Below are 27,615 nucleotides of genomic sequence, written 5' to 3'. Positions count from 1 at the left end.
CTAGATGTTCTTTAAAAACTGGATATGTACATCTCTTTCCCATTGTATTTTCCCACTTCCAAAGGTATCTGAGTGTAATTCTAGAGTTCTTATATCTGGCAAAGAGCAAAAACATGAATTCTCTTTATCCAAGGGCAAGAATCCAGGTAGTTTCTCTTCCAGTCTCTTCACCTCCAATCCACTCACCTCCAAATCAAAAGTTTCCAGCAACTGCTGTGTTCGAGATCGACACAATTCTGGTCTCTCTGGGTGCCATTTCTGCTTAATAATTGGCAGATCCAATGGTTTCCCCTTCCTGCCCATGGGGGTCTTCTGAAATAGGCATTTTCTCACCCTGCTACTCCTTTTCCAGGATGTCCCATCCTTTGCTAAATGGACTTCCTTATTGGTGTCTTGCAGAGTCCACGGTTCCCTCTTTACCTGTACAGAATCTGTGCTCCACTGTAGATCTGCTCTGGGCAGAGAATGTGTGTCACAGGGTTCCTTGAAATTCGAATTCAGAGTTTGCAATGGTGCTTGCTCTCTGGACATCCACCGCTGTGTTTTCCCTCTGGGGCAGAGAACACATGGACAGGAAGAAGTGGGCAGCTTCGCATTTCTGATCAAGGGCATGGGATACTTCTGTGTTGTTGGGCCAAAATCAGGATCTTGCTGGAGCACCTGCTTCTCTCCTCTCACTCTCTCCATCACTTCCCATACTACTTGGTCCATACTGTTCTTTTGTGTACTGCTGCTGGGTGGTGATGAGCGATCCCTTGGGCTTGTATACAGGCACATCTTGGAAATGGCTTTCCGGAGGCGCTCTCTGGGTGACTGAGGTTCAGGCTCTGGAGTCAGAATCCTGAGAGAAGGCACATCACCTGGGTTCCAATTCCAGAACATGTGGGATGGGATGAACTTTTGAACAGGTGTCTTAGAAACATAGGAGTAGAGACAAAAGAAGGCATCGGCAGTGGCGGCCAGTGTTTGCACCTGCTTAAATCTACCTGGATATAAAGGTTAAAGACTGTGAGTCTGGAGTTCAGTTTTAACTTGAAGTTTTTCCATAATTAGTTTAAAGAAGGTGTAATTTCCCCCACTAGTTTTTCCCTCATTTATATTTCTCGTGATTTCTCCTTCCTTCCTTCCTTCCTTCCTTCCTTCCTTCCTTCCTTCCTTCCTTCCTTCCTTCCTTCCTTCCTTCCTCTCTCCCTCCTTCCCTCCCTCCCTCCTTCCCTCCCCTATCGTTATTTTTCGTTACTCTTAATGCTCTCGGCTTACTCCCGACTCTGCACTTAAGGAACACTCTTTGTGTGCTCAGACACCCTATCGAGTGCAGGGGTCAAACACATGAAAGGTGAGTGCCTTACTTGCTATTCTATCTTTCCAGTTCTAGTTTTCTAGGATTTTCTGATCTAAATTTCTCCCATTTAGACATTCAATATTCTTCTGTTTTTTTTTCTTTTTGGGTCACATCTGGCGATGCACAGGGTTACTCCTGGCTCTGCACTCAGGAACCACCCCTGGCGGTGCTCAGGGGACCATATAAGATTCTGGGAATCGAACCTATCGCTCCAGACCCTATTCAAGATTCTTTTTAACTTCTTAACTTCCCATCTTATATATTTTTCTTTAGCTATAAAATTAATTATGTATGGAATAAGAAACTTTTTATTTTGTTTTGAGGAACCACAGCGAGCAGTGTTCAGGCCTTACTGTGGCTACGTGGTAATTGCTCCTGACACTTGGGGGACCATATGCAGTAACGGGGATGGATTCTGGTTCTGTTGAATGCTTTTGTATTAGACTCTTGTACTATATTATCCACCCATGCTATGGAAAACTTCTTAAATATCTTAATTCAGCATAGGCATTCTTCTGTCAGTACATTCTAAAACAATGTCTTAGGGAAATTAATAGAGAAATAAGAATATTCACTAGACTTTTACTTCTCTATATGTGGTCTGTAGTTCTGTAGCATTGTCACTGATCAGAAAATTGTTATAAATGCACAATTTTAGTCATTATCTTAAGAATTTCAACAATATTATTTTGTGATTCATGTGCATGTTCATGGTTGTAAAACACTGTGTAAACCATATATCTTTTAAACTATAAGTTTCCAAAAGGTACGATTGAGTTCCTATTGTCTAATGTCTGTTTTTCCAGAATTTAAAACCTGAATGTGAATCTAACGCATAAAATTACTGTATCACTGTCATCCTGTAGTTCATTGATTTACTCAAGCGGGCACCAGTAATGGCTCCATTTGTCCCAGCCCGGAGATTTTAGCAGCCTCACCTTACTCATCTTTCCCAACGCTGCCATATTGGAGCCTCGTTTAGGGTCAGGGGAATGAGACCTATCATTGTTACTGTTTTTGGCATATCAAATATACCACGGTAGTTTGCCAGGCTCTGCTGTGCGGGGGGGGGAGGGGGATACTCTTGGTAGCTTGCGGGGCTCCCCGAGAGGCATATATATATTTATATATTTGTTTACATATAAATATATTATATGTATTTTCCCTCTATGATTTGTTGCCTACTGTCGGAACCCCATCAAATATGGTGTGGTAATTATGAAAAATGGGTAGGAAGTGTCTTATGACGAATTCATTCTGGGGTGCCCCGAGTGAAAACAGCCTGACATGGAGTCCAGTTGCATGGTTATGGAGGGCCTTCTTTTATGCTCCCTTCTGGGAGAAGCAGCCATGAGTTCTGGAGAGTGGCCGATAAGGAGATTATCTGGAGCCACCAGGAGGTGGCTTATGGGTCACTGGAGACTGGGGAAAGGAGGCAGAGGATCTCTGCTCCTGGGTCCCACTGAGCCCTGAGTCCAAGGTCTTTGTAACCTTTGTGATGCATAAAATAAAATCAATAAATCATTCTCAAATTTTAATGTGAATACAAATAATCTAAGATGCTTGTAAAAATATTCTAACTCAAACTCCTTTCTACAGGAGATAGTTCACAGAAGTCCAACTTCACAGATATTTTAAATTGAATTTGATGCAAAGAACATAAAACAAACTTTCAGAAACACAACGTGCTGGGTGTATAACAGGATAGAATTTAAAATGTACTTTTTTACATTTGGATTGTGTGTCTGTTTTTATGAGATCCACACCAGGCAGAGCTCAGAGCTTACTCTTGAATCTATACTCAGAGACCATTACTGATAGGGCTTTGGGGACCATATGGGATGCTGGGGTTTAGACCCAGATAGGCTGAGTGCAAAGCACATGCCTTACCTCTTTCTTATCTCTTCATCCCTTGAAGTGTATTTTAACATATACAGTCAAGGAGAGAATTTTATTCTTCATCAACATAGGAAAGTCCTCTCAGACTTTTCTTTGGCATGAAATTAGGAGAACTTTAAACCTTTATTTCCCTAGATAAGGTCTAAGGATTATATATAAGAATCATCTCTGTTCTTATTTAAAAAATATTTCTAGCCTCTTCCTCTCTTGAAGAAAACCTATAAATATGAATGCTTTATAAACGTGTGGAGATTTAACATTTTGTTTTTGAGAACCTTGTCTTAAATGTAAATTGTTTTCTATAGTGGTTATAAATGAAAGATATTCAATAATTCCAACCAAGAAAAAAGAAAAGGGGATAAAGTTTGGAGATACAGTAATGCTATGATTACTAAAAGAGAGAAGACCTAAAGAACACAAAAATTGGGGCTGGAGCAATAGCACAGCAGGGAGAGCGTTTGCCCTGCACATGGCCAAGTTTGATTTCCAGCATCCCATATGGTCCCCTGAACACCACCAGGAGTAATTCCTGAGTGTATGAGCCAGGAGTAACCCCTATGCATCACTGGGTGTCACCCAAAAAGAAAAAAAAATCACAAAAATCATTTGAGGTCTCCTGAAGATTATTTCTTTAAGAGACAGAAGTACATGCCAAAGTTTTTTATTCTTACTGAAAACAACACAAGAGTCAATAGAGATAGATAAAGGGTAGAGTGAATCTGACCAACAGATGGCATAAAGCCATTAATGCCTGTTGTGAATACACACACACACACACTAAATATATATATATATATATATATATATATATATATATTAGGGGTGAAGTAAAGCAGGATCTGTAGACACACTCACTGGCCAGCATGAGACAAGGATCCTCCATCTCTATCCTCCGCACCTGGGACTTCAGGAAGAGTTGAAAATCAATGCCTTTGGCCTGAGATGGGGTAGTGAAAAATCGGGCAGGAATTCGAGAAGTTTCCTTGTGGTTCTCATTGCCAAAGCCTAGACTGAAAAGGACATCTTCTGCATCTTCTTGCACCTTGTCCAGAATTTCTGAGATGCTGAAAATGTGGGAGTTTGGGAAAATAGCAGAAATGTTAAGAGCAGGGTAATCCAAGTTTTAAAAAAAATTGTCAAGAGATTGAGATCTGGCCATTTATTTTCCATCTTGACTTCAATAAAATATTTTGCTGAACTTAAATTTATCTGAAAAATGAGACATACAACATAATTCTCGTTTAAAAGTTGAATGATACACTATCATGTTACCTTGAAAAAGTGATTGCAAGTGGACGCAAATGCATTATGAAAAAGATTTGAAAATTAAAAAGCAGAAGAGATGCAAAAAATGTCCTGAGGTTGTGTTATTAACCAGCCAGTTTTTACTTGCATGCACAATGACTTAATTTATTTTTGCCAAGGTCTTTGCAATTTCTGTTCAGTTTCCCTCAATAGTTATGTGGTCAATTAGGTAGTAACTGTGTAAGGAACATAAAACTCTTTATATAGTGTCACCTGAGGATTAAAATTCATTAATACCTGGGTTTGAGAGGTAAACTTTAGGACTATTTTTAGGACACTAATTGGATAAAACATTGCATTGTAGAAAAATGAATACACTTTCTCTTGTCAAAGTATATCTAGATGAGAATTTGCACACTGAAGTTAGATGAGTGGGTGACACCAGAGATTATAAACCATGCAACCATGAGTTTTGAACCAAAAAAGGAGTAAGAGAGGGCATGGATTATTTGAAGGCTTGAGTAGTCTTCAGAGAGGAAGCTAATATTTTTTGATTAAAATAAGGACCATGCTGTTTGATTCATAGTTGGCTAATAGAAATCGATGGCTGTACTTTTCTGCTTGACACCTAAGTGCTGATTTTATCTTCATAATCCTAAATTTCCTTATCTTAATTGTGGGCTAAGACTGGATAATTGGATCTCAACTATGACTGCATATGCAATCACCTCAGTGGGGAGCTTTAAAAATGTAGATATCTGAGCTTTATATTGATGAGAGTCTGGTTTAACCTAACTGGAATATGGGTCTGTAAGGACAAATTAACCATTACATAGCTAATAAACCTCATCACCAGGTTCTAAATTTCAATTTTGTCTACAAATTCCAAAAAACCTATTATACTACATTATTTTTAACTTTTTACACTATTTTAAAAAAAAACTTTTTTATTAGTGAAACACCATGAGGTACAGTTGTAGACTTGCAAGTTGTTGTGCTTGGGTTTCAGTTTTGCAATGATCGAGTACCCATCCCACCACCGGTGCCCATTCTCCACCCCCACCAATCCCAGTATCCCTCCCAACCCCCCATCCCCCATCCCACCCTGCCTCTGTGGCAGGGCACTCCCTTTTGTTCTATCTTTCCTTTTGGGTGCTGTGGTCTGCAGAAGAGACATTGGGTGGCAATCATGTTCGGTCCATAGATTACTTTCAGCAGGCATCTCCCATCCTGGGTAGATCTTCTCACCACCCTTTATTTGGTGCTCCCTTTTCTATTTGAGCTGCCTTTACCCCCAGAGTGTGCGGCTGATCTCTAAGCCATGGAGTGAACAACCTGGTATTTATCACAGCTGTTCTCGGGTGTTAGTCTCTTATTTTGTTACTTTATGTTACCCAGATGAATGCAATCTTTCTATGTCTGTCCCTCTCTTTCTGACTCATTTCGCTTAGCATAATATTTTCCATGTAGTACCACTTGTATGTAAATTTCATGACTTCATTTTTTCTAACTGCTACATAGTACTCAATTGTGTAGATGTACCAAAGTTTCTTTAACCAGTCATGTGTTCTTGGGCACTCAGGTTTTTTCCATATTCTAGCTATTGTAAACAGTGCTGCAATGAACAAACAAGTGCAGATGTCACTTCGACTATAGTTTTTGGCCTCTCTGGGGTATATTCCCAGGAGTGGTATTGAAAACTATGGAACGCGGCCCCCCAGCCGCGTCTCCATTCCTGCCTAAAGCCCAGTGGGGAGACTTGTCCCTCCAGCTCTGCGGGACCGCCCACCAGTCCATCGGCCCCTCCCCTCCAGGTGAGTAGGGGGCGTCCAGCCGGGAAGCGCTCCTGGCCCCCAGCCGCGCCTCCATTCCCACGTCCATCACTGACCACTGGGGAGACTGTCCACCACCCTTCCTCCATTCCAGGATCCTGCGTGGGAGTGGCCTGGGACGGGCTAGGGGCGTGGCCACCAGGAAGGGGCGTGGCCTCCCAAAGTGGGCGTGGCCTTCTCCTCAGCAGGCGGCCGCTAACGGGGCTGCAGTTATATCACTCACATCAAGCACTCAGGACTCTCATCCCACAACTTGCCGCCTAATACCAACCAAATACTTCCCACCTCTTCTACTACAATCCAACAACATCCCACTCACCTACTCCATTTCCAACAAAGACCTGTTTGAAAATAGCTGTATAAGCCCAGTACCAAATAGCACCTCCTCAAAAAGTTCCATACAATGTCGGTTATAAAACAAAGAATAACGTCTGATTGAGAAGAAGGTCAAACTCAGAAACGTAGAAGGGTGTCTACCATCGACCAACCTTATCCAAAATCCTTTCCCACCATAAGAGGAAACAGTATGATCTGCGCCAGACAGGAACCGAGGCCCATTCTTCGGCAACAAAACTGAATGGCTCCTGGCAGTCTCTCCTCATTCAACCAGGTACAGCCTGCCCCCACGGCTTGGGACTCTCCCTGGGCATGCGCAGCTAGCTCGATCCCCTAGAATAGCCGGTTTTCTCCCTTGACCTGAGCGGGACGGGAACTGAGGCAACATCCCATCTCGCGGCAACAAAGCTGAATGGATCTGGGAACTCTCTCCTCACTCACCCAGAATAGTAACAGTGAACGTGAAGGACTAAACCACACTGGTCACAATGGTAAAGCAACACAAAAGCCCACCAAACTTTCTTATTGAAGAGGCTAGCCCAGAAGACAACAACAGTATTGTAGTGTTAGACAACCTCTCTGACAAGGAATTCAGAAGGGAGCTACTTAGGATGCTTAGGGAACTAAAAGAAACAATGAAAAGCAATGCCAATAAAAGACAAGAGGATTTGAAGGCAGAAATGAGAAAAATGCAATCAGAAATGTTGGACCTGAAAAACCTGGTAGGCGAATTGAAAATCTCAGTGGAAGGCCTCAGCAGCAGAGTAACAGCTGCTGAGAACAGAATCAGTGAGCTCGAAGATGAAGTTAAGAGACTCTCCAGGAAAGAGCAGAAAATGGAAAAGAGACTCACAATTCGGGAACAGATGGCAAGAGAAGATCGTGACGAAGCCAAGAGGGGTAACATAAGAATTATTGGAGTCCCAGAGGGACAGAGAAAACCTTGATGAAGAAGTAACTGTCCAAGACATCATTGCTACAACGTTTCCAGAGCTGAAGAAAACTTGTGACCACATTCAGGAGGCCTGAAGGGTACCAGCTAGAAGAAATCCGAATAAAAATACCCCAAGACACATTCTTATCAAAATGACCAAAACCTTAGACAGAGACAAAATTCTGAAAGCAGCAAGATCGAAGAAAGAAATCTCTTACAAAGGAGCATCCTTAAAATTCACAACTGATTTTTCTGATGAAACCCTCATGGCCCGAAAACAGTGGTGGGACATAGGGAAAAAACTCAGTGAAATAAATGCATCTCCAAAAATACTTTACCCAGCAAGACTCTCATTATAATAGAAGGAACAACACACAGTTTCACAGACAAACAACAGCTCAGGAACTTCATAGACTCAAAACCATGGTTACAAGAACAACTAAATGGGCAACTTTAAGGCAAGATAAGCCCCTCAAATACACCAAATTTTAACAGAACAATGGGACAAAATCCCATAACAATAATCTCTCTCAATGTCAATGGGCTAAACACACCAATTAAAAGACATAGAGTGGCAGGATGGATTAGAAAATTGAACCCAACATTCTGCTGCCTGCAAGAAACACATCTCAATAGTCAAAGCAAACACAGACTCAGAGTCAAAGGCTGGAAAACAATCCTACAGGCAAACAGCTCCCAGAAAAAAGCTGGGGTAGCCATCCTAATATCAGACCACATCGATTTCAGAGTGAAGAAGGTCATAAGAGACAGTGAAGGCCATTTCTTATTGATCAGAGGATCTGTACAACAGAAAGAACTTACAATAATAAATGTATATGCACCTAATGAGAGACCAGCAAAGTACTTAAAACAACTACTCATAGATTTGGAAAAAGACATCAATAGCAACACAATACTAGTGGGAGACTTCAACACTGCTTTGTCACCTCTTGATAGATCAACCAGACTCAAGCTTAGCAAGGACATATTTCATCTGAGGGAAACAATGGAAGAAAGGGACTTAGTAGATATTTAAAGGACACTTCATCCTCAAAAAGATGAATACACATTCTTCTCAAGCATACATGGAACATACTCCAAGATAGACCACATGCTGAGCCACAAAACATTCCTCCATAAAATTAAGAAGATAGAGATTGTATCAACAATCTTCTCAGACCATAATGCGCTGAAATTAGAAGTAAATCACACACAAAAACAGAAAACTAAATCAAACACCTGGAAATTAAACAGTGCGCTATTAAACAATGAGTGGCTTAGAAAGGAAATCAAAGAGGAAATCAAAAGATTCCTAGAAACGAATGAAAATGAAGACACGAGTTACCAAAACTTATGGGACACAGCAAAAGCTGTCTTAAGAGGAACGTTTATAGCTCTACAAGCATTCCTCAGAAAGGAGGAGCGAGCCCACAAAAATAAACTAACCTCACAGCTTAAGAGCTTGGAGAAGGACCAACAAAAGGAGCACAACCTGAACAGGATGAAGGAAATAATAAAACTCAGAGCAGAGATTAATGAGATGGAAATTCAAAAAACAATCCGAAAGATCAATGAAACCAAGAGCTGGTTCTTCAAGAAAATTAACAAGATCGATAAGCCTCTAGCAAAACTCACAAAGAAGGGGAGAGAGAAAACCCTAATAAACCGAATCAGAAATGAAAAGGAGGTCATAAAAACAGAAACTACAGAAATTCAAAGGATCCTTCGGGAGTACTTTGAGAAGCTTTATGCCACGGAACATGAAAACCTCGAGGAAATGGATAAATTCCTAGACTCCTACAGACTCCCAAGGCAGAACCAAGAAGACCTGGAATACCTGAACAGACCTATCACCATCAAGGAAATTGAAATGGTAATAAAAAGTCTCCCCAAGCAAAAAAGCCCTGGCCCAGATGGATTCACTAGTGAATTCTTCCAAATCTTTAAAGAAGACTTACTCCCAATCCTCTTTAAGCTTTTCCACGAAATTGAAATATCAAAAACACTTCCGAACAGTTTCTACGTAGCGAATATCACACTGATACCAAAAGCAGACAGAGATATCACAAAGAAAGAATTACAGGCCGATATCCCTGATGAACACAGATGCAAAGATCCTCAACAAACTACTAGCAAATAGAATCCAACTGCTCATCCAAAAGATCATACACCATGGCCAAGTACGATTCATCCCAGGGATGCAAGGATGGTACAACATTCGGAAATCAATCAACATAATCCATCATATCAACAAAAGAAAAGATAAAAAGCATATGATCATATCAATAGATGCAGAGAAAGCATTTGACAAGATCCAGCACCCTTTTATGATGAAAACCCTAGCAAAAAATGGGTATAGAGGGGACTTTCCTCAACATAGTTAAAGCCATCTACCACAAGCCTACAGCAAGCTTCATCCTCAATGGGGAAAAACTGAGAGCCTTCCCTCTAAGACCAGGGACGAGACAAGGATGCCCACTCTCTCCACTGCTGTTCAATATAGTACTGGAAGTACTTGCAATAGCGATTAGGCAAGAAAAAGATATTAAGGGCATTCAGGTAGGAAAGGAAGAAATCAAGCTCTCACTATTCGCAGATGATATGATACTATACTTAGAGAACCCAATAACCTCCACCAAAAACTCTTAGAAACAATAGACTTGTATAGTAAAGTTGCAGGCTATAAAATCAATACCCAAAAGTCCATGGCTTTCCTATACGCAAACAGTGAGAGAGAGGAAAGCTACATGAAAAAAACAATCCCATTCACAATTGTGCCCCAGAATGTCAAGTACCTAGGAATCAGCTTAATTAAGGAAGTAAAGGACCTGTACAAAGAAAACTACAAAACGCTACTTCAGGAAATAAAAGAGGACATGAGGAAATGGAAAGATATTCCCTGCTCATGGGTCGGGAGACTTACCATTGTCAAAATGGCAATACTAGCGAAAGCATTGTATAAATTCAATGCAATTCCTATAAGGATACCCATGACATTCTTCAAAGAAATGGAGCAAACACTCCTGAAATTTATATTGAACATTAAGCCCCCACGAATAGCTAAAGCAATTCTTGGAAAAAGAAAATGGGAGGAATCAACCTCCCTAACTTCAAACTCTACTACAAAGCAGTAATAATTAAAACATGATGGTACTGGAACAAAGGCAGAACTTCAGACCAATGGAACAGGGTTGAATACACTGACATCTCCCCTCAATCATATGATCATCTAATCTTTGATAAAGGTGCAAGAAATGTGAAGTGGAGTAAGGAAAGCCTCTTTAACAAATTGTGCTGGCATCACTGGATGGCTACATGCAAAATAATGGGCTCAGAACTCTGCCTAACACCATGTACAAAAGTAAGATCAAAATGGATTAAAGACCTCAACATCAGACCAGACACCATAAGGTACATTGAAGACAAAGTTGGCAAAACCCTCCATGACATTGAGGCTAATGGTATTTTCAAAGATGCCACGCCACTGGCCGAGCAAGTGAAAACGGAGATAGATAAATGGGACTATCTTAAACTAAGAAGCTTCTGCACCTCCAAAGAAACAGTGACCAAAATACAAAGACAGTCTACAGAATGGGAAAGGATATTCACCGAATACACATCTGACAAGGGGTTGATATCAAGGATATACAAAATACCGGTTGAACTCCACAAGAAGAAAACATCCAACGCCATCCAAAAATGGGGCTATGAAATGAACAGAAACTTTCTCAAAGAAGAAATCCGAATGGCAAAAAAGCACATGAGAAAATGCTCTACATCATTAATCATCAGGGAGATTAAGATCAAAACCACAATGAGATACCATCTCACACCTCAGAGACTGGCCCACATTCAAAAGAACAAAAGCAACCGATGCTGGCGTGGATGTGGCGAGAAAGGGACACTCTTTCACTGTTGGTGGGAATGCCAACTAGTTCAGCCCTTTTGGAAAACAGTATGGACGTTTCTCAAAAAATTAGAAATTGAGCTCCCATTTGACCCAGCGATACCACTCCTTGGAATATATCCCAGAGAGTCAAAAATGTGTAGTCGAAGAGACATCTGCACTTGTTTGTTCATTGCAGCACTCTTTACAATAGCCAGAAACTGGAAGAAACCTGAGTGCCCAAGAACAGATGACTGGTTAAAGAAACTTTGTTACATCTACACAATGCAGTACTAAGTAGCTCTTCGAAAAGATGAAGTCATGAAATTTACATACAAGTGGTACAATATGGAAAGTATCATGCTAAGCGAAATGAGTCAGAAAGACAGGGATAGACATAGAAAGATTGCATTCATCTGGGGGATATAAAGTAACATAATATGAGATTAATACCCAAGAATAGCTGAGATCAACACCAGGAGGATTACTCCATAGCTTAGAGGTCAGCCGGGTATTCTAGGGAAAGGGCAGTTCAGATAGAGAAGGGAGCACCAAATAAAGGATGTTTGGAGGATCCTCCCAGGAGGGGAGATGCATGTTGAAAGTAGACTATAGACTGAACATATTTGCCACTCAATGCCTGTTTTGCAGACCACAACACCCAAAAGGAGAGAGAGAACAAAAGGGAATGCCCTGCCACAGAGGCAGGGTGGGGGGGGATGGGGGGATATTATCCATGGTGGTGGAAAATGGGCACTGGTGGAGGGATGGGTATTTGATCATTGTATGACCGAAACCCAAGCACAAAGATTTGTAAATCTACAACTGTACCCCATGGTGCTTCATTAATAAAAAAAAAATTAAAAAAATTAGCACAAATTTAAAACTTAAAAAAAAGAAAAATACGGAAAGCTTCACAAATTTGCATGTCATCCTTGCGCAGAGGCCATGCTAATCTTCTCTGTATTGTTCCAATTTTAGTATATGTGCTGCCGAAGCGAGAACTACACTATTTTTTAAGTAAAGTAAAGGCCCTCCTGTTGATCATCGATTTGCTCGAGTGGGCCCAGTAACGTCTCCATTGGAGACTTTGTTGTTACTGTGTCTGGCATATCGAATACGTCACGGGGACCTTGCCAGGCTCTGCCACGAGGGCGAGATACTCTCGGTAGCTTGCTGGGCTCTCCGAGAGGGGCGGAGGAATCGAACTCGGGTCGTCCATGTTGGCTGCGTGCAAGGCAAACGCCCTACTGCTGTGCTATCGTTCCATCCCACACTATTTTTTAAATCAGTTTTTATCTTGTTTCAAAGTTATTTGTTTGCATGTTTTGTAGATAGTAGTTACTATAGGATTATTTGGCTCCTTGGTGCAAGCTCTTTATTTGTTTAATCTTTTAAAATTCCATAAAGTCATTCCTTGACCTATATTGAAGTGATATGAAATTACCCAAATGAATTAATATTCTATTTTGTTATTCAAAGGTAAAGGTAAAGGTAAAGGCCCTCCCGTTGATCGTCGATTTTGCTCGAGCGGGCCCAGTAACGTCTCCATTGGAGACTTTGTTGTTACTGTGTCTGGCATATCGAATACTCTCGGTAGCTTGCCGGGCTCTCCGAGAGGGGCGGAGGAATCGAACTCGGGTCGGCCATGTTGGCCGCTTGTAAGGCGAACGCCCTACCCGCTGTGCTATCGCTCCAGCCCGACGGGAGGGCCTTTACCTTTACCTTTGTTATTCAAAATAACAAATAAATTCATTTATATATTGTGCATAGAGAATCTACTATATTTACAAGAACTACGATGTTATTAATATCATGCCAGTTGGGATACAAGACTCAGTTGGAAGAGATACCTATATTTTAGACATAACATACAGCTACAGGAATAAATTCTCCTTGTACCCCACTGCACTTAAAGAAAATATAGTCATATTTTTCAGTTATGTAATTTAAAAGCTACAGTAATATGGGACACCAGGAGTGATTTCTGAGCATATAACCAAGAGTAACCCCTCAGCATCTCTGGGTGTGGCCCTGATGTTAAAAATCTTAAAAAATAAAACTATAAGATATGACGGAAAGAAGATTGGCAGTGGACTCCAACTTTAGTCTTCTTTATGCTTCCACTCCTGCCAGATATGGTACCTACCTTGAACTAGTCTTGTTGGTTCCACCAGTCATGCTGCTGGAAGCCAAACTGCATCCAAGATCCCGTAGCTGACAAGGCCGTGCTGTCTCCAGGAGATTCCTGCAGGGATCCGAGATGATACCTTTCTAATATTGTCAGCAGTCTGCAACCTCAGTCCACCCTCTGCTGAGCATTTTCGCTTCCTTTGAATGATTCATTATAAAAAAAACTCAGTCTATGTCCTTATTCTTGGTTGGAAAAAAAAAACCCTCCTTATTACTATGAACCTTTACCTCATTTTATTCTTTTTTTGACAGTCACTCTAGTCAGTAGCTCCTTAGTGTTATAAATCACCTATCCTGGTTGAACCCAACACTTACCTGGAGAAGAGTTTGCCATTGGTGGCCAATAGTGTAGCTAAAGAAGGAATAGGAAGATTAAAAAAAATTAGAAGGAAAACAGAAATCACCAGTGCTGTCCTTCTTGAACTTAGAACTCTGCCCTTTCTATTTTCCTCTGCCACTACTGAATTTCATGGACTCTACTCTTTATGAGAGTATCCAAAAGACTTTCACATATAGATATGGAAAAGGGACAGATTTGACAGAGAACTGGTTTTGAGATGAAAATTCTGACCCATGACTGGTACTGAGGAAAGAGTTTCTCTCTTAAGGAGAACAACCAAAGACTGTCTGGTGTCACTCTCCCAGTAAATGAGACTTCATTGGAGATGCTTGAAGGTTGCTATAACCCCATCCATTATCTTCCTGCAGTGAAGTCTCTCTCTTAACACCTAATACACTCAGCTTGCTTTAAGTTTCCCGTACAAAAGTTTCAAAGATGTCTGGGGAACATACATCGTGATTTTGTCTTATTTTCCTAGAGCTCAATAACAGTGTCAGGATAGATCAGTAAACTTGATGATAAGGTAGTAAGGAAGTATTTATGGTTCTTTGTGACATACTCTGAGTTTCACATCATATCATAGAAAACTACACTTTCCCAACAGATAAAACTCCAGGGATGAGCTCTTCCTCCATTCCCCCCGCCAATTAGATCTTTCATTTATATGATGTATATTGTATTTTTCTTACATCTAACCTCAGACAGAAGTGCTACATACCCTCAGCTCCGAGAGTCAAGTCATCTTCAAAACTGGCCCCATGGCTTGGACAACCTGTCAAGTATTATGACAAAACTCACAAAAATCAGGTTTGGGCAAGTGCACATGCACAAACAAACAAACACACACACAGATCACCAGGATGCACAAAATCTTTGTGTTCTTAGCTTTGCACAATGCTCGCAAACACTGTTAGACGTCTATATTTCCAAAACTGTCTCAAACTGTACGTGGACTACTTCGAAATTCACAACCACATTTGGTTCAGGAATAATCACATATGAAGTCACCATAATTCACGGTTCTCTCTATTACATACTGATGAACACAACCCTCTGCCAAAGAGTAAGCGTGTAATGGTGCACACTCACACACATAAACACTCATGTGTAGTTAAGCTCTTTTCCCATAGTAGTAATTATTAGCTAAAAAGCCACTTTCAGAAGATAATCATTGAGAAATAGTCAATGTGAGAGTGCTGAGCCAGCACTTTATCTTTTGGTGCACCTTCTGATCACTCGTGGGTGTTTAGAAGACTGTCAAGAATCAATATTCTCATGTGCACACATTCATACATCTATTCATTTATTCACATATATACACACACATATTTATTTGTTTATTTATGTATACACTCACAGAACTACATAAATTTGGGTAGAAGAAAGAGCAGAGCCTGTACTCACCATTGTAAATTGACTGTCCTGCTTCCTCAAAAATTCCTTCTTCTGAGTATCTATAAAATAAAAATAATCTCTTAGATTGAAATGATTGCATTGTCTAAGTTTCCTTTGCTCAAATAGTGTCCAAAATCTCAAATAAGTTTCTAATGAGTATCATTAATATCAGTATTTTGGGGCACTGGTAGCACTGTCCTCCCATTGTTTGTCGATTTGCTTGAGCGGGCCCAGTAACATCTCCATTGTGAGAATTGTTGTTACTGTGTTTGGCATATCGAATACGTCATGGGTACCTTGCAGGGCTTTGCCGTATGGGCAAGAAACTCTCAGTAGGTTACCGGGCTCTCTGAGAGGGGCGGAGGAATTGAACCTGGGCTGACCAGGTTGGCCGCATGCAAGGCATATGCCCTACCCTCTGTGCTATTGCTCCAGCTTAATCATCAAACTACATACATTAAATATATGCAATTTACAAATGTGATAATATGCCCATCTGTGTATATTTCTACACTGAACAGAAACACATTCTACTATTGCAGTTTCCCCTTCCTTGGACACAGAATATGCTTTTCAAGATCCACTCCAATGGTAAGAATGTCTCCATGGATAGTACCTAACCCTTTATATTTTTCTTATATGCCTACTTAAGATCAAGTTTTAAATGAGGGGAGAGGGGCCCACCTGAAGATGCCTGGGGGCTACTTCTGGCTCTATATTCAGGGACTCATGTAGTTCTGGGAATCAAATCAGGGTCAGCTACAATTAAGAAAAGTACCTTAACCCCTGTATTGTCTCTCCAGCCCCATTAATCTATAAATTAGGCAGAGTAATGGATTAACAACAATAATAAATTAGAACAATCTTAACAGTGCTGTAATACAAGTTATGTGAATGTGCACATGTGCACTTATTCTCAAAATACCTTACTGTGCACAGTATTTCTGAACCATGGGCGACCACGTGTATTGGACTGACAAGTTCAGAGAGGTAATCTAATGGAACTGGGAGAGAAATGTTTGAGATCGCATTGCCAATTTATTAACAACATTGTCTAAAGTCAGCTTTACAACAATTTTCCAGTTAATAGGAAAGTTACCAGTAAATAAGAATATAGAAGTAATCCTAGATAAGCACATTTATAAAAGCAGGTGTTTAAGTGCCATAATGGCCTCATCAAAAAAGTATGAATACTAGTATTTTTTAAAAATTTTTATTAATGAAACACCATGAGGTACAGTTGTAGATTTACAAATATCTGTGCTTGGGTTTCAGTTATACAATGATTGAGTACCCACTCCTCCACCTGAATATTAGTATTTTTAATCTTTAGGTAACCTTATCTACATATTTCTGAACCATATTCTTGCTGAATATCATATCTTTAAAAAGTCAGCAGGAATTGCATTTTGGTTAGAGATTATAATTTTACGTTTCTGAGAATTGTCTTGTCAAATATTTACCACTTCTACAAGAAAAACAAATAAAAAATCAGCAAAAATGGCAGTGATATACTGGTCAATTTTGCAAACAAGGTAGAAATTCTCTAAATTTAGAGTCTAAAACAGGTGAGTGCAGTAATCTGTAAAAAATGCTTTAAACTGGAGCTAGCACACCTGGATTCCAGTTTCTGCTTATGTTCTCAAATGCTGTTATGTTCCCAAATATCAAAATAAAAGATTTGGATGGCTAGATAACTTGACTATTTAAGTCCATTTCAAGCACTTATATGCTGTGAGTTTATACAATTGACTTTACTAAAAGTTTTTAAAATGTAAATTGCCTGTGATATTTTGAATAATGTTAAAGTGAAGATGGAACAGAGAAGGGCTGTTAAGGTAAGATGCCGGGTAATTGGACTGGAATGCATCTTCTGAAACTGATCTCCAGGAATTTAGGTAATTCTCTGACTATTGGAGAATAATTTAATGAAAGGTTTAATAATGGGAGTAGATTTACTAACTGAATATCTGTAGATCAAGATGTTTTGAGCAACTTTTTCTAACACTTCTTTCAGCAGTCAAAAAAAAAGTTCTTACCAAATATTAATGATCATTAATTTTTATATGTTTTCCTGAAGAAAATGAACAAATATCATGGTTTGTTAAAATGCAAAATTAAGAGCTGAAAATATGACTCAAGCACAAGGCACATTTCTCCATGTGGCAGGATCTGGATTTGGTGCCCTACCTTACATGACTGCCTGGGCTCCAGATCCTTTGATGGCCCTGAGCACTGATGACTATGGATACTGCCAGTCAGACTACCAAGCTGTCAGACATACACAAACATTGCTGGGAAAAGTTCCTATTAAAAAGTGTAAACTGTGGGGCTGGAGAGATAGCACAGTGGGTAGGGCTTTTGCCTTGCATGTGGTGACCTGGGTTCGATCTCTGGCATCGCATATGGTCCCCTGAGCACCACCAGAAGTAGTTCCTGAGTGCAGAGCCAGGAGTAATCCCTGAGCATCGCCGGGTGTGACCCAAAAAGCAAAAAAAAAAAAAAATTGTAAAATGCCACCTATGCTAATTAAAAATGGTAAGATCTATAATACAATATTCCAAATATGTACTTATCTTAATATTATTGTAAATATATTATTTTATCATATTATTTCATTTACATATTTATTTTTACCTTTGATCACCTTAACCCAATCTTTTTCCCCCACCAATCTCCTGTATCTAGTAAATATCAATCTTCCCTCTGTTGCACTTTTAGGTACATAATTAATAGAAATGCCTGTATATGATCTCCAGAAGATCTAACACTATTAGATATTCATACCATTGGTACTAATAATATTCCAGAATTGGAAAACCATAAATCTATAATTATTTTAAAGATGTACGAGTCTTAAAATTTACAATTACCCTAGAAATAATTGTAATTTACATACTAATATATAAATAGCAATTTATAAAATATCTATAATTTAATGCAATACAACAATAAAATTCACACTTAATATGAATGAAGACAACAAATACTAAACAAAAGAAACATGAACACAGAATACATATTGCATGATTATAATTTTACAAAGCTAAATAGCTACAAAACTTATAATGGTATATTTTGCACTATTGGTAACTCTTGGAAATAGGGTAGTAATAAAGGATGACAGAAGGATTCTAATGTACTGGTAAAACTGCATTATATTTCATAAAATACAACTTCTACATACTTAATGTATATGATGTGATGATTATGGACATATACATTATCATATTATATGCATATCATCAGCAACCAAAGTAACAGACATGTCCAACATCTTCATAATTTCCTCATTTTCTTTTGTCTCTTTTTGAAGAAACTTTAACTAAATATCTGCCATCTTAAGACATTTTTCAGTACACAATACATTGTTAAATAGGTAAAAGGTAAAGGTAAAGGCCCTCCCGTTGATCATCGATTTGCTCAAGCGGGCCCAGTAACGTCTCCATTGGAGACTTTGTTGTTACTGTGTCTGGCATATCGAATACGTCATGGGGAGCTTGCCAGGCTCTGCTGTGCGGGTGAGATACTCTTGGTAGCTTGCCGGGCTCTCCGAGAGGGGTGGAGGAATCGAACTCGGGTCGGCCATGTTGACCGCTTGTAAGGCAAACACCCTACCGCTTCGATGTGCCAAACACAGTAACAACATTGTTAAATAAAGACAGTATAACATAGTATGACATGTTAACTATAGACAGTATAGGAGTTTTCTGCAATTTATTCATCTTGCATAATTAAGGCTTATACTCATTGATTTTTCCCCATAATTTTGGCCAAAAAGAAAAATTGATATTGATACATTTGCTATATTTCAATAGCATTTACATTATGCTAAAAAATACATTACAGTTACACTAAAAAATACCAGCAAGAACAAGAGAGAAAGAGAGAGAGAGAGAGAGGACAGCAGGTAAGGAACTTGCTTTGCATGAAGCCAACATTGGTCTAATCCCTAGCACCCACATACAGTCCTCCAAGCCAAGTCCCAGTGTGATCCCTGAGTACAGAGCCAGGAGTAGACTCAGAGCACAACTAAGGTAACTTTCCCTCACACACCACCCCCAAAAAATCACTGACACAATTTCTGATCTGTACCCAAAAATGTGCTATTAGACACAAGTTTTTGCTGAATATTTACATTCTTACATTCATTGGGACAATGGTCAGCCCAGGGTCAGCTTTGGAACAACTGACTTTTCTGTGTCTGTGAACTCTGCTAAGAAGTATGGACATGGTTCTGGAGCTACTTGGGCCTTCTCTCTGAGCCTGACATTTGGAAATGCCATGGCTATCAGTGAGTCTAAGACATTTTGTTGGTATTTCTTAAAACAAAAAAAATGTGACTTGGGATTATATCCATAGCTACTTCTCTACCTTTCTAATGAAAGGAACGTCATTTCCTGTCTGAAAAATACAGCCAAGGTATAGACCACACCCAGCGATGCTCAGAGGTTACTCCTGGCTCTGCACTCAGGAATTACTCCTGGTGGTGCTCGGGGGGACTATATGGAAATGCTGGGAACCTAACCCAGGTCGGCTGCATGCAAGGCGAATGCCCTACCCTAGTCACTGTGCTATCGCTCCAGCCCCTTTTGTATTCTTAAGAGCAGGAGGAGGATTGGTTTGTGAGAAAAATGTTGACACTTTGCCTGAAGACATTGTGGAGTCACTTACTCTCCACCTCTGATACAATTAACATATTTATGTTCTAGAAAATCTCCTGAGAGTTTAGAAGAAAAAAAGAAGGAAAGGAATCATTTTGACAAATGCGTTTGCTTTAAATCCACAGAAATTTGTGTTCCCCTAAGGCCCAGAAAGACAGTACAGCAGAGCAGGTAAGATGCTTGCTTGCCTTGCCTGTGGCTGATCTGGGTTCTAACCCAGCATCCCATATGGTCTGCTGCCCAGCACCAGGAGTAATTCCAGAGTGCAGAACCAGGAATAACCCCTGAGAATTTCTGAGTGTGGCCCAAGAACTAAAAAGAAAGAAAGAAAGAAAAAAGAGAGAGATTGTGTGCCCTTAAATAGAACCTCTCTGAGAAACACTGACACTAACCTACTTGAAAAGCTGGTGATTTTTCTTGGAGAGCATGTCAGAAAGAAAACCCCTCTTACTGTAACAGGAGGGCTGGAGCGATAGGACAGCGGGTAGGGCATTTGCCTTGCGCGTGGCCAGTGCAGGTTCGATTCCCCCGTCTCTCTTGGAGAGGCTGGCAAGTTACTGAGAGTATCCCGCCCACACCGCAGAGCCTGGTGGGAGAGCCTGGCGCCGAGCCTGGCGGGAGAGTATCCCGCCTGCAACGCAGAGCCTCCTCACAATGTAGACGTTACTGGTACCCGCTCGAGCAAATCCATGAACAACGGGAGGACAGTGCTACAGTGCTACTATAACAGGAAAGTTGATATTGGAGAGAAAAGGGAAAACAGATGATATTGGAACACATTTAGAAAAATGACTTCTTTAGCACGTGTAGCAGTAAATGTGGATTTTCTTGAAAAGAATCCAAGACTGCAACTCAGAATGCTGTACCCAGAATGTGTTTCCCCCAGTCTTTATTGATGTTATTAACAGTCAAATGTTCACTCACTGTCGTCAACCATCACATCCATACGTTTTACCTGATTCTATGATGTAATTAAAAGACATTATATATTTCTTCGATATAATTAAAATAATAGAAGTTGGTTATTTTTAAGGAATCAATTAATTCCATTAGCAAAGACAAAAGTACTGATATAAATAGACATGTTCTTGAAATTTAAATATTGACTTTTTCAGATTATGCAAATACTTTTCCACATTTGCTTCTAGTATCTATTACGGGAAAATAAATAAAATCTTAAATATATAACTAAAGTCTTATCCTCCCATTTTCTCCCATATCCTTGATTTTTCTATATAACTTCTTGACAAACTGTTTTGGAAGTTGGGGACAACACCCAGTAGTGCTCAGGGTGTGCTATTGCTGGTTCCATGCTCGGGAGTAACCCTTAGCAATGCACAGGGGGCCATATGAGTTGTCAGCAATCAATTCAGTGTTGTAATCAAAGTAGCATCATACAAAACAAGTGCCTTAACCCCTGTACTATTTCTCCTGAATACTTTTCGATAGATATTTTTGAAGTACATTGTCAAAAAGACAGACAAAGTTTTCAACTTTGAAGACATCAACAGCTTGATTTTAGAGATCTCACCGCACATTATTTTGAAAGTTCATCATTCCAGTTTCTGTGTTTTATAGATGAGGGGACTGAGATAGAAAAACTCAGATAGTTAATTTGCTTAGAGCTTGTTTCACAATTAGTGAGAGCAAGAATAAGACTCGAATCTTGGAGATTTTTACTCATCATTTTTGAAGAGATGGAAAGGGAGCCTATCTCAGGTAGGGCTTGGCAACAGCAAAGAGATAAGAGACAAGGAGAAGCGTCTGCCTAACAAATCGAAAAAATTTTAAAATTGCTTGCTTATCTCCATAGTTAGAAATGCATAAAAGGAGAAAGACAGTTTTCCCTTGTGGATTCTCTTTCCCACTCCATAACTACCTGTCACTACTATCTGACAGTGTTGCTCTTGTTCTGCTTGCTTTTGTCTTCAATAAAAATTTTACTTCACTCTCAACAAATTCATTTCCTGTCTCTCAGTCTTCAGGGGCAGATGATACTCCTATGGCAACATACTATTTTTTACTTAGAAGTTCTGATTGTCTTTTTGTAGAGCAAGGATGAGAAAAGTGATTTCTGGAGTTTACCCAATCTTGTGTGATTTTCTTTTTTTCAATGTAAATAGTAACATTTAACATCACAGTTAATATTTTAAACTGCTTTGTACCCCTTAGGTTATTTATACTATTACACACCTAATAAATGCGTAATTGCAACTGTTGATGAATGGATACACTCAAGAGACATTAATGAGATAACTGAATTCTTTCTTCTTTACACTCCATGAAGCATTTTAAATTATAAGACAATTCTTATGCACCTGTGAGCATTCCTGCTAGCCACTATCTGTGTACTACCTCAAAGTGTACTTTGAAACCCGTAATTGATGTCAAAGTCAATCATATGTAAACTTGATTAAAACAATGAAAAAGGAAAAGAAAAACAAAACTTTCTGGCTTTGCGTTTTTGGGCTTAGCCAATTGGAATAAACAACCTGGGATTATTTAGTGCTATTTTCAGTTAATGGGTGAGTTTATGCTAAAGGCTATATAAAGCTAAACACATTAGAGTGGTAATGAAGAGGTGAGAGTTTATTCTGAGAATTTATTATCACACAATCGATTAAATTTAAGCAGGTTACATTAGCTTTCCTTCTGTTACAGGCTGAATATAAAATGATACAGTGTCATGTGGTGTGTGTGGTGGGGGGGGAGGTTTCATATTTTTAATTATTTCTGAAAAAATGATGATATATATGATACATCTTGCCCTGAAGTAACTGCTTTAATTTTCCATTGTTTTGAATGACCGGAGTAAGTCTGAACTCATCTTCTATGTTACACAATAGAAATAAATAACACAGTATCATATTACTCTTTTAATGAGAATAATTAATTTAAAAGCTCTTACACTGGATAAAACTCCAATCTGAAGGAAAAGGTAGTGGCATAGAGATCTAGAACTCAGCCAGATATGGCTGCAAATTTCTATTAGTACTGAATTTGGAGAAGACCTAACCTGTATTTCTAGCTCACTACCCTACCTTCCAGTGTTGAACTCAATTCTCAGCCACAAATCTCAAACTAATACCAAACTTTTATCATCATACTCTCCCCTCTCTTCTATTTCAACCTTCTTTCTAATCAATAGTCTAAATTCAAATATATTCCTCAGTCTTTGGGTTCCCAAGTGTCCATGCCTGCTACCATGTTCAACTATCAACCACATTCAACCATTCCAGCACTTACCCACAGTCCTGCAGCCAATCTTCAATCTTACTTATTGAATTCCCTGGAAAAGTCAGAGATGAAGTCACTGAAACCAGATTTCCTTCTGAATATTACCCCTTAACACAAATTTATTTTTATGGAGAAAAATAGCAGAATCCCTAAAAGGAATCCCATCAAACTTTTTCTTTAAGATATGAGTATATGCATGTATTTAAAAAGTGGGTGTTTCTTTTTTCCTTCTCACTTCATACCAGGAAATTGGAAAATGTCCAGGGTACTGCTTCCTTTTTTTCCCAAAGTTTTGGAGTGGGGCAGGATTACTCTTCTTTAAATTAATAAAGTAAAAAAAATGAAATTTTCTTTAGTTTGCCCAGTCTGTACCTGTGGAGGTATCAAAGACCCCAGGTGCCATGCGAGACAGATATCCAGACAGACTCAACATCAACCTCTTTTTTTTTGTTTTGCTTTTTAGGTCACACCCAGCGAGGCTCAGGTGTTACTTCTGGCTCTGCACCCAGGAATTACTCCTGGCGGTGCTCGGGTGACCATATGGGATGCTGGGAATCGAACCCAGATCGGCTGCATGCAAGACAAACGCCCTACCCACTGTGCTATAGCTCCAGGCCCAGACTCCCTATCTTCTTGAAGTGAGTTCCTACAGCATGGTTTAGCTGCTGGCCCACATCCACTCCAGAGCAGTCAGGCACCAAAAACCACCTGGTCCAGAACCAGTCACTGGTTAGCAAAGTACCAGTCCCAGTGGGAAAACTAAGGAACACAGTTATGTTGACAGAGGGGGACAAAAGTCCAGGAAGATCCAAAATGACATAAGATCTTTGTAATCAACCTTAAGATTTGAGGACAATAATCATAGTGGTACTCAGTGATCTGAAAATGACATTTCAACATACAATCAGTAAACTTGAAAAGAACCCAATGGGAAAAAATGAAAAAAAAATCTCATTGAAATAGAAGTAAAGAAGCTAAAAACTATAGTGGCAAGAGTCAGTATCAGAATCAATCAAACTAAATATTGAATGAAATAATTCAAAGATGTGATAAACAGCTCCAACAAGAAAGCAGCAATAGAAAAAAAAGAATAAGAAGAACTGAAAAGAATATAAGGTATATTATTATTAATACCAATAGCAATATTCCTTCTTTTGAAAAGGAATTTCAGAAGAAAAAGGGAGAAGGCAAGAAAAACTAATTGAAGAAGTAAAGTAAAGTAAAGGCCCTCCCGTTGATCATCGATTTGCTCGAGCGGGCCCAGTAACATCTCCATTGGAGACTTTGTTGTTACTGTGTTTGGCATATCGAATACGTCACGGGGAGCTTGCTAGGCTCTGCCATGCGGGCGAGATACTCTCGGTAGCTTGCTGGGCTCTCCGAGAGGGGCGGAGGAATCGAACTCGGGTCGGCCATGTTGGCTGCGCGCAAGGCAAATGCCCTACCTGCTGTGCGATCGCTCCAGCCTCAGTCTCCGTCTCAATTGAAGAAATGATAGTTTAAAACTAATACAGTCAGAAGAGGGAGATGGGAGTAATGATCCAAGAGTCCCAAAACGTACCAATCAATGTAAATTCAAATAGAATGAAACCAAGACACATTATAGCACTGTAGCACTGTCCTCCTGTTGTTCATCGATTTGCTCGAGCAGGCACCAGTAATATCTCATTGTGAGACCTGTTGTTAATGTTTTGGGCATATCAAATATGCCACAGGGAGCTTGCCAGGCTCTGCCATGTGGATGGGATACTCTCAGTAGCTTGCCAGGAACTCCGAGACGGACAGAGGAATCGAACCTGGGTCAGTTGCATGCAAGGCAAATGCCTTATATATGGGATATCACTTCATACCAGTGAAAGAGTATGAGGTATCAAGAAGACTGAAAAAAGTGTTGGTAGGAATGCAGCAAAAGGAACCCTCATTTACAGTTATTAGGAATGTCATTTCATTTGGCTTCTATGAAAAGTAGAGATTTCTTTAAAAAGTAAAAATAAAACTTCGATAAGACCCAGAAATTCTATTTCTTAGCAACTATTCCTCAAACACAAAATTATTAATCCAAAGAGATCTAGACACACTACGTTCATTGAAGTGCTTAGTACAATAGCCAGAATATGGAAACAATCTGAACATCCAACAATGGATGAATAGATCAAGAAGTTGTAGAATATATTCCCAAGGAAATTCTTCTATGCAGCTGTAAGAACAGATAAAGTCAGGAAGTTCACTGCAATATGGGTAGAATTGGAGTTAGTTATGTTAAGTGAGTCAGAGGGAGAAATACTAGATGATCTCATTAATTTGTGGAGTATAGACAAAAAAAAAACAACAAGAAGATAATAGTACAGAATAATAACAAACACTGGCATTGGAATATGAGTAGTTGGGAGAAGGTAGAGGAAGGAAGACCAGACTAGTGTCACTTAGGGATGTCATGGAGGATCCCTGGATACTTTAATGGTGGTTAGAGTTAGTAACATTGCATATCAATACAATTGATATATTGTATTGCTGGAGCAATAGCACAGTGGGCAGGGAGTTTGCTTTGCATGCAGAGGACCCAGGTTTGATTCCTCTGTCCCTCTCAGAGAGTATCCCAAGTATCACTCCAAAACCAGTAACAACAAGTCTTACAATGGAGATGTTACTGGTACCCCAAGCAAACCTAAACTATACTAAATAAAAGTCACTATCACTGTCACTGTCCTCCTGTTGTTCATCGATTTTTCAGAGCGGGCCCAGTAATGTCACAATTGTGAGACTTGTTGTTACTGTGTTTGGCATATCGAATACACCATGGGTAGCTTGCCAGGCTCTGCCGTGTGGGCGAGATTCTCTTGGTAGCTTGCTGGGCTCTCCGAGAGGGACAGAGGAATTGAACCTGGGTCAGTCAGGTAGTCCACGTTCCAGGCAAATGTCCTACCCCTGTGCTATCGCTCCAGTCAAATAAAAGTCATTAATTAAAAATAGAATAGAAGCACAACCTTGTACTGATGTTTCTTATTTTCGACTTAAATAAGTTGAGTAAGTATAAGTGTGTGCAAATGTGATATATATGTGCATGTGTGTACATGTGTGTGTGTTACTTTTATGCCAGTAGTTTTATTTGAAATTTAGAGAAGTTCTGAAAGACATGTAGTTTCCCCTAAGGTCACACAGCTTATAAATAATCAAGTTGCAGCCAGGATCCAGGCATTAGGAGTATGTGACCTGTTACACACAAAATGTAAATATCCCCAAATACTCATAGTGAACATTGGCCTTGTGTTTTTATTGGCCTTGTGTTTTATAGTTTCTTAGGATGATAAAAAACAGAAGTATCTCTTTTTAAAAAAAAAAATCTTTTGCTTATCCCTTCTCACATACATGCTAATCTTGAATCACTTTACTTTTCATGCCTTATTTACACTGTGGAAACAACCCTGAAGATACAGTAAACAATAGTGATTTAAGAATGCTGGGAGAGTGGGGCTGGAAAGATAGCACAGCGGGTAGCGCGTTTGCCTTGCATGCGGCAGGCCCGGGTTCGATACCCAGCATCCCATATGGTTCCCCGAGCACTGCCAGGAGTACCTCCTGAGTGCAGAACCAGGAGTAACTCCTATGCATCGCCAGGTGTGACCCAAAAAGCAAAAAAAAAAAAAAAGAAAAAAAAAGAAAAAAAGAGAATGCTGGGAGAGTGGGGGACAAGGGGGAAGGGAAGGGTAGAGGAGACGTGGGGATATGGGTGGAGGGATCCGAGCATTCTGCTTGGCACTGCATATATAAAACAAGGAGTGATAGCACAGCGAGTGATAGCACACTTGCATGCGACCGACCAGGGTTTGATTCTTCCGTCCCTCTCAGAGAGCCTGGCAAGCTACCGAGAGTATCCCACCTGCATGGCAGAGCCTGGCAAGCTCCCCGTGGTGTATTCGATATGCCAAAAACAGAAACAAGTCTCACAATGGAGACGTTACTGGTGCCCGCTCAAGCAAACCGATGAACAAGGAGAGGACAGAGCTACATGCTACAGTATCAGTTCAATTGTCATTTTTTAAGAGCTTCCTTCAAACCCATCCTTGGGAGTTTCCCCAGCCCCCTGTAAGCCTATGCCTCGTTTCCTCTATCACAAGACAAAGTGGAAATCCAAACAATGCCTAATTGCCTTACCTTCCTGAAACACATCATCAAGGCATGAAGGCTCAGCATCTGGGACGTCCTGTAGGATTGCTTCTGCTTCTTCCAGGTCCTGAGTCTGCCACTGACGACTCTGACGGATCCAGGCCCGCCGCTTCTCCCAGGATGTGGGACTCAGCACAGAGCCCTCCAT

The 27,615-nt window shown here is 40.0% G+C and overlaps 1 protein-coding gene and 1 non-coding gene across 2 annotated transcripts; both read right to left on the bottom strand.

Annotated features, from left to right (window-relative positions):
• TESPA1 (thymocyte expressed, positive selection associated 1) lies at nucleotides 1–27,615 on the bottom strand. Its single transcript, XM_056115354.1, has 8 exons — nucleotides 27,456–27,615; nucleotides 23,313–23,355; nucleotides 15,412–15,461; nucleotides 14,726–14,779; nucleotides 13,983–14,019; nucleotides 13,624–13,722; nucleotides 4,097–4,305; nucleotides 1–986 (listed from the first exon to the last, which is right to left on the bottom strand). The coding sequence occupies exons 1-8, from the start codon at nucleotides 27,613–27,615 to the stop codon at nucleotides 1–3; spliced, it is 1,638 nt and encodes a 545-aa protein (XP_055971329.1).
• LOC130024978 (U6 spliceosomal RNA) lies at nucleotides 12,373–12,479 on the bottom strand. The gene has a single exon (XR_008792621.1). It is a non-coding gene; the product is annotated as a U6 spliceosomal RNA (small nuclear RNA).

The sequence above is a fragment of the Sorex fumeus genome, unplaced genomic scaffold (assembly GCF_029834395.1).
Source record: "Sorex fumeus unplaced genomic scaffold, SorFum_2.1 ptg000029l, whole genome shotgun sequence".
Classification (NCBI taxonomy): domain Eukaryota; kingdom Metazoa; phylum Chordata; class Mammalia; order Eulipotyphla; family Soricidae; genus Sorex; species Sorex fumeus.
Note: the sequence above shows the minus strand (reverse complement) of the source record. Positions and strands in the feature narration are given on the sequence as shown.

What these genes read in the sequence shown, in the direction of transcription:
- TESPA1 (XM_056115354.1), bottom strand. Translation starts at nt 27,615, where the DNA reads ATGGAGGGCTCTGTGCTGAGTCCCACATCCTGGGAGAAGCGGCGGGCC. An exon ending in CTTGACTCTCGGAGCTGAGG is followed by an intron (nt 14,020 to 14,725) that starts GTATGTAGCACT and finishes TTCCTTCTTTAG; the next exon opens with CTACACTATTGGCCACCAAT. An exon ending in AATGGCAAACTCTTCTCCAG is followed by an intron (nt 13,723 to 13,982) that starts GTAAGTGTTGGG and finishes GGATCCCTGCAG; the next exon opens with GAATCTCCTGGAGACAGCAC.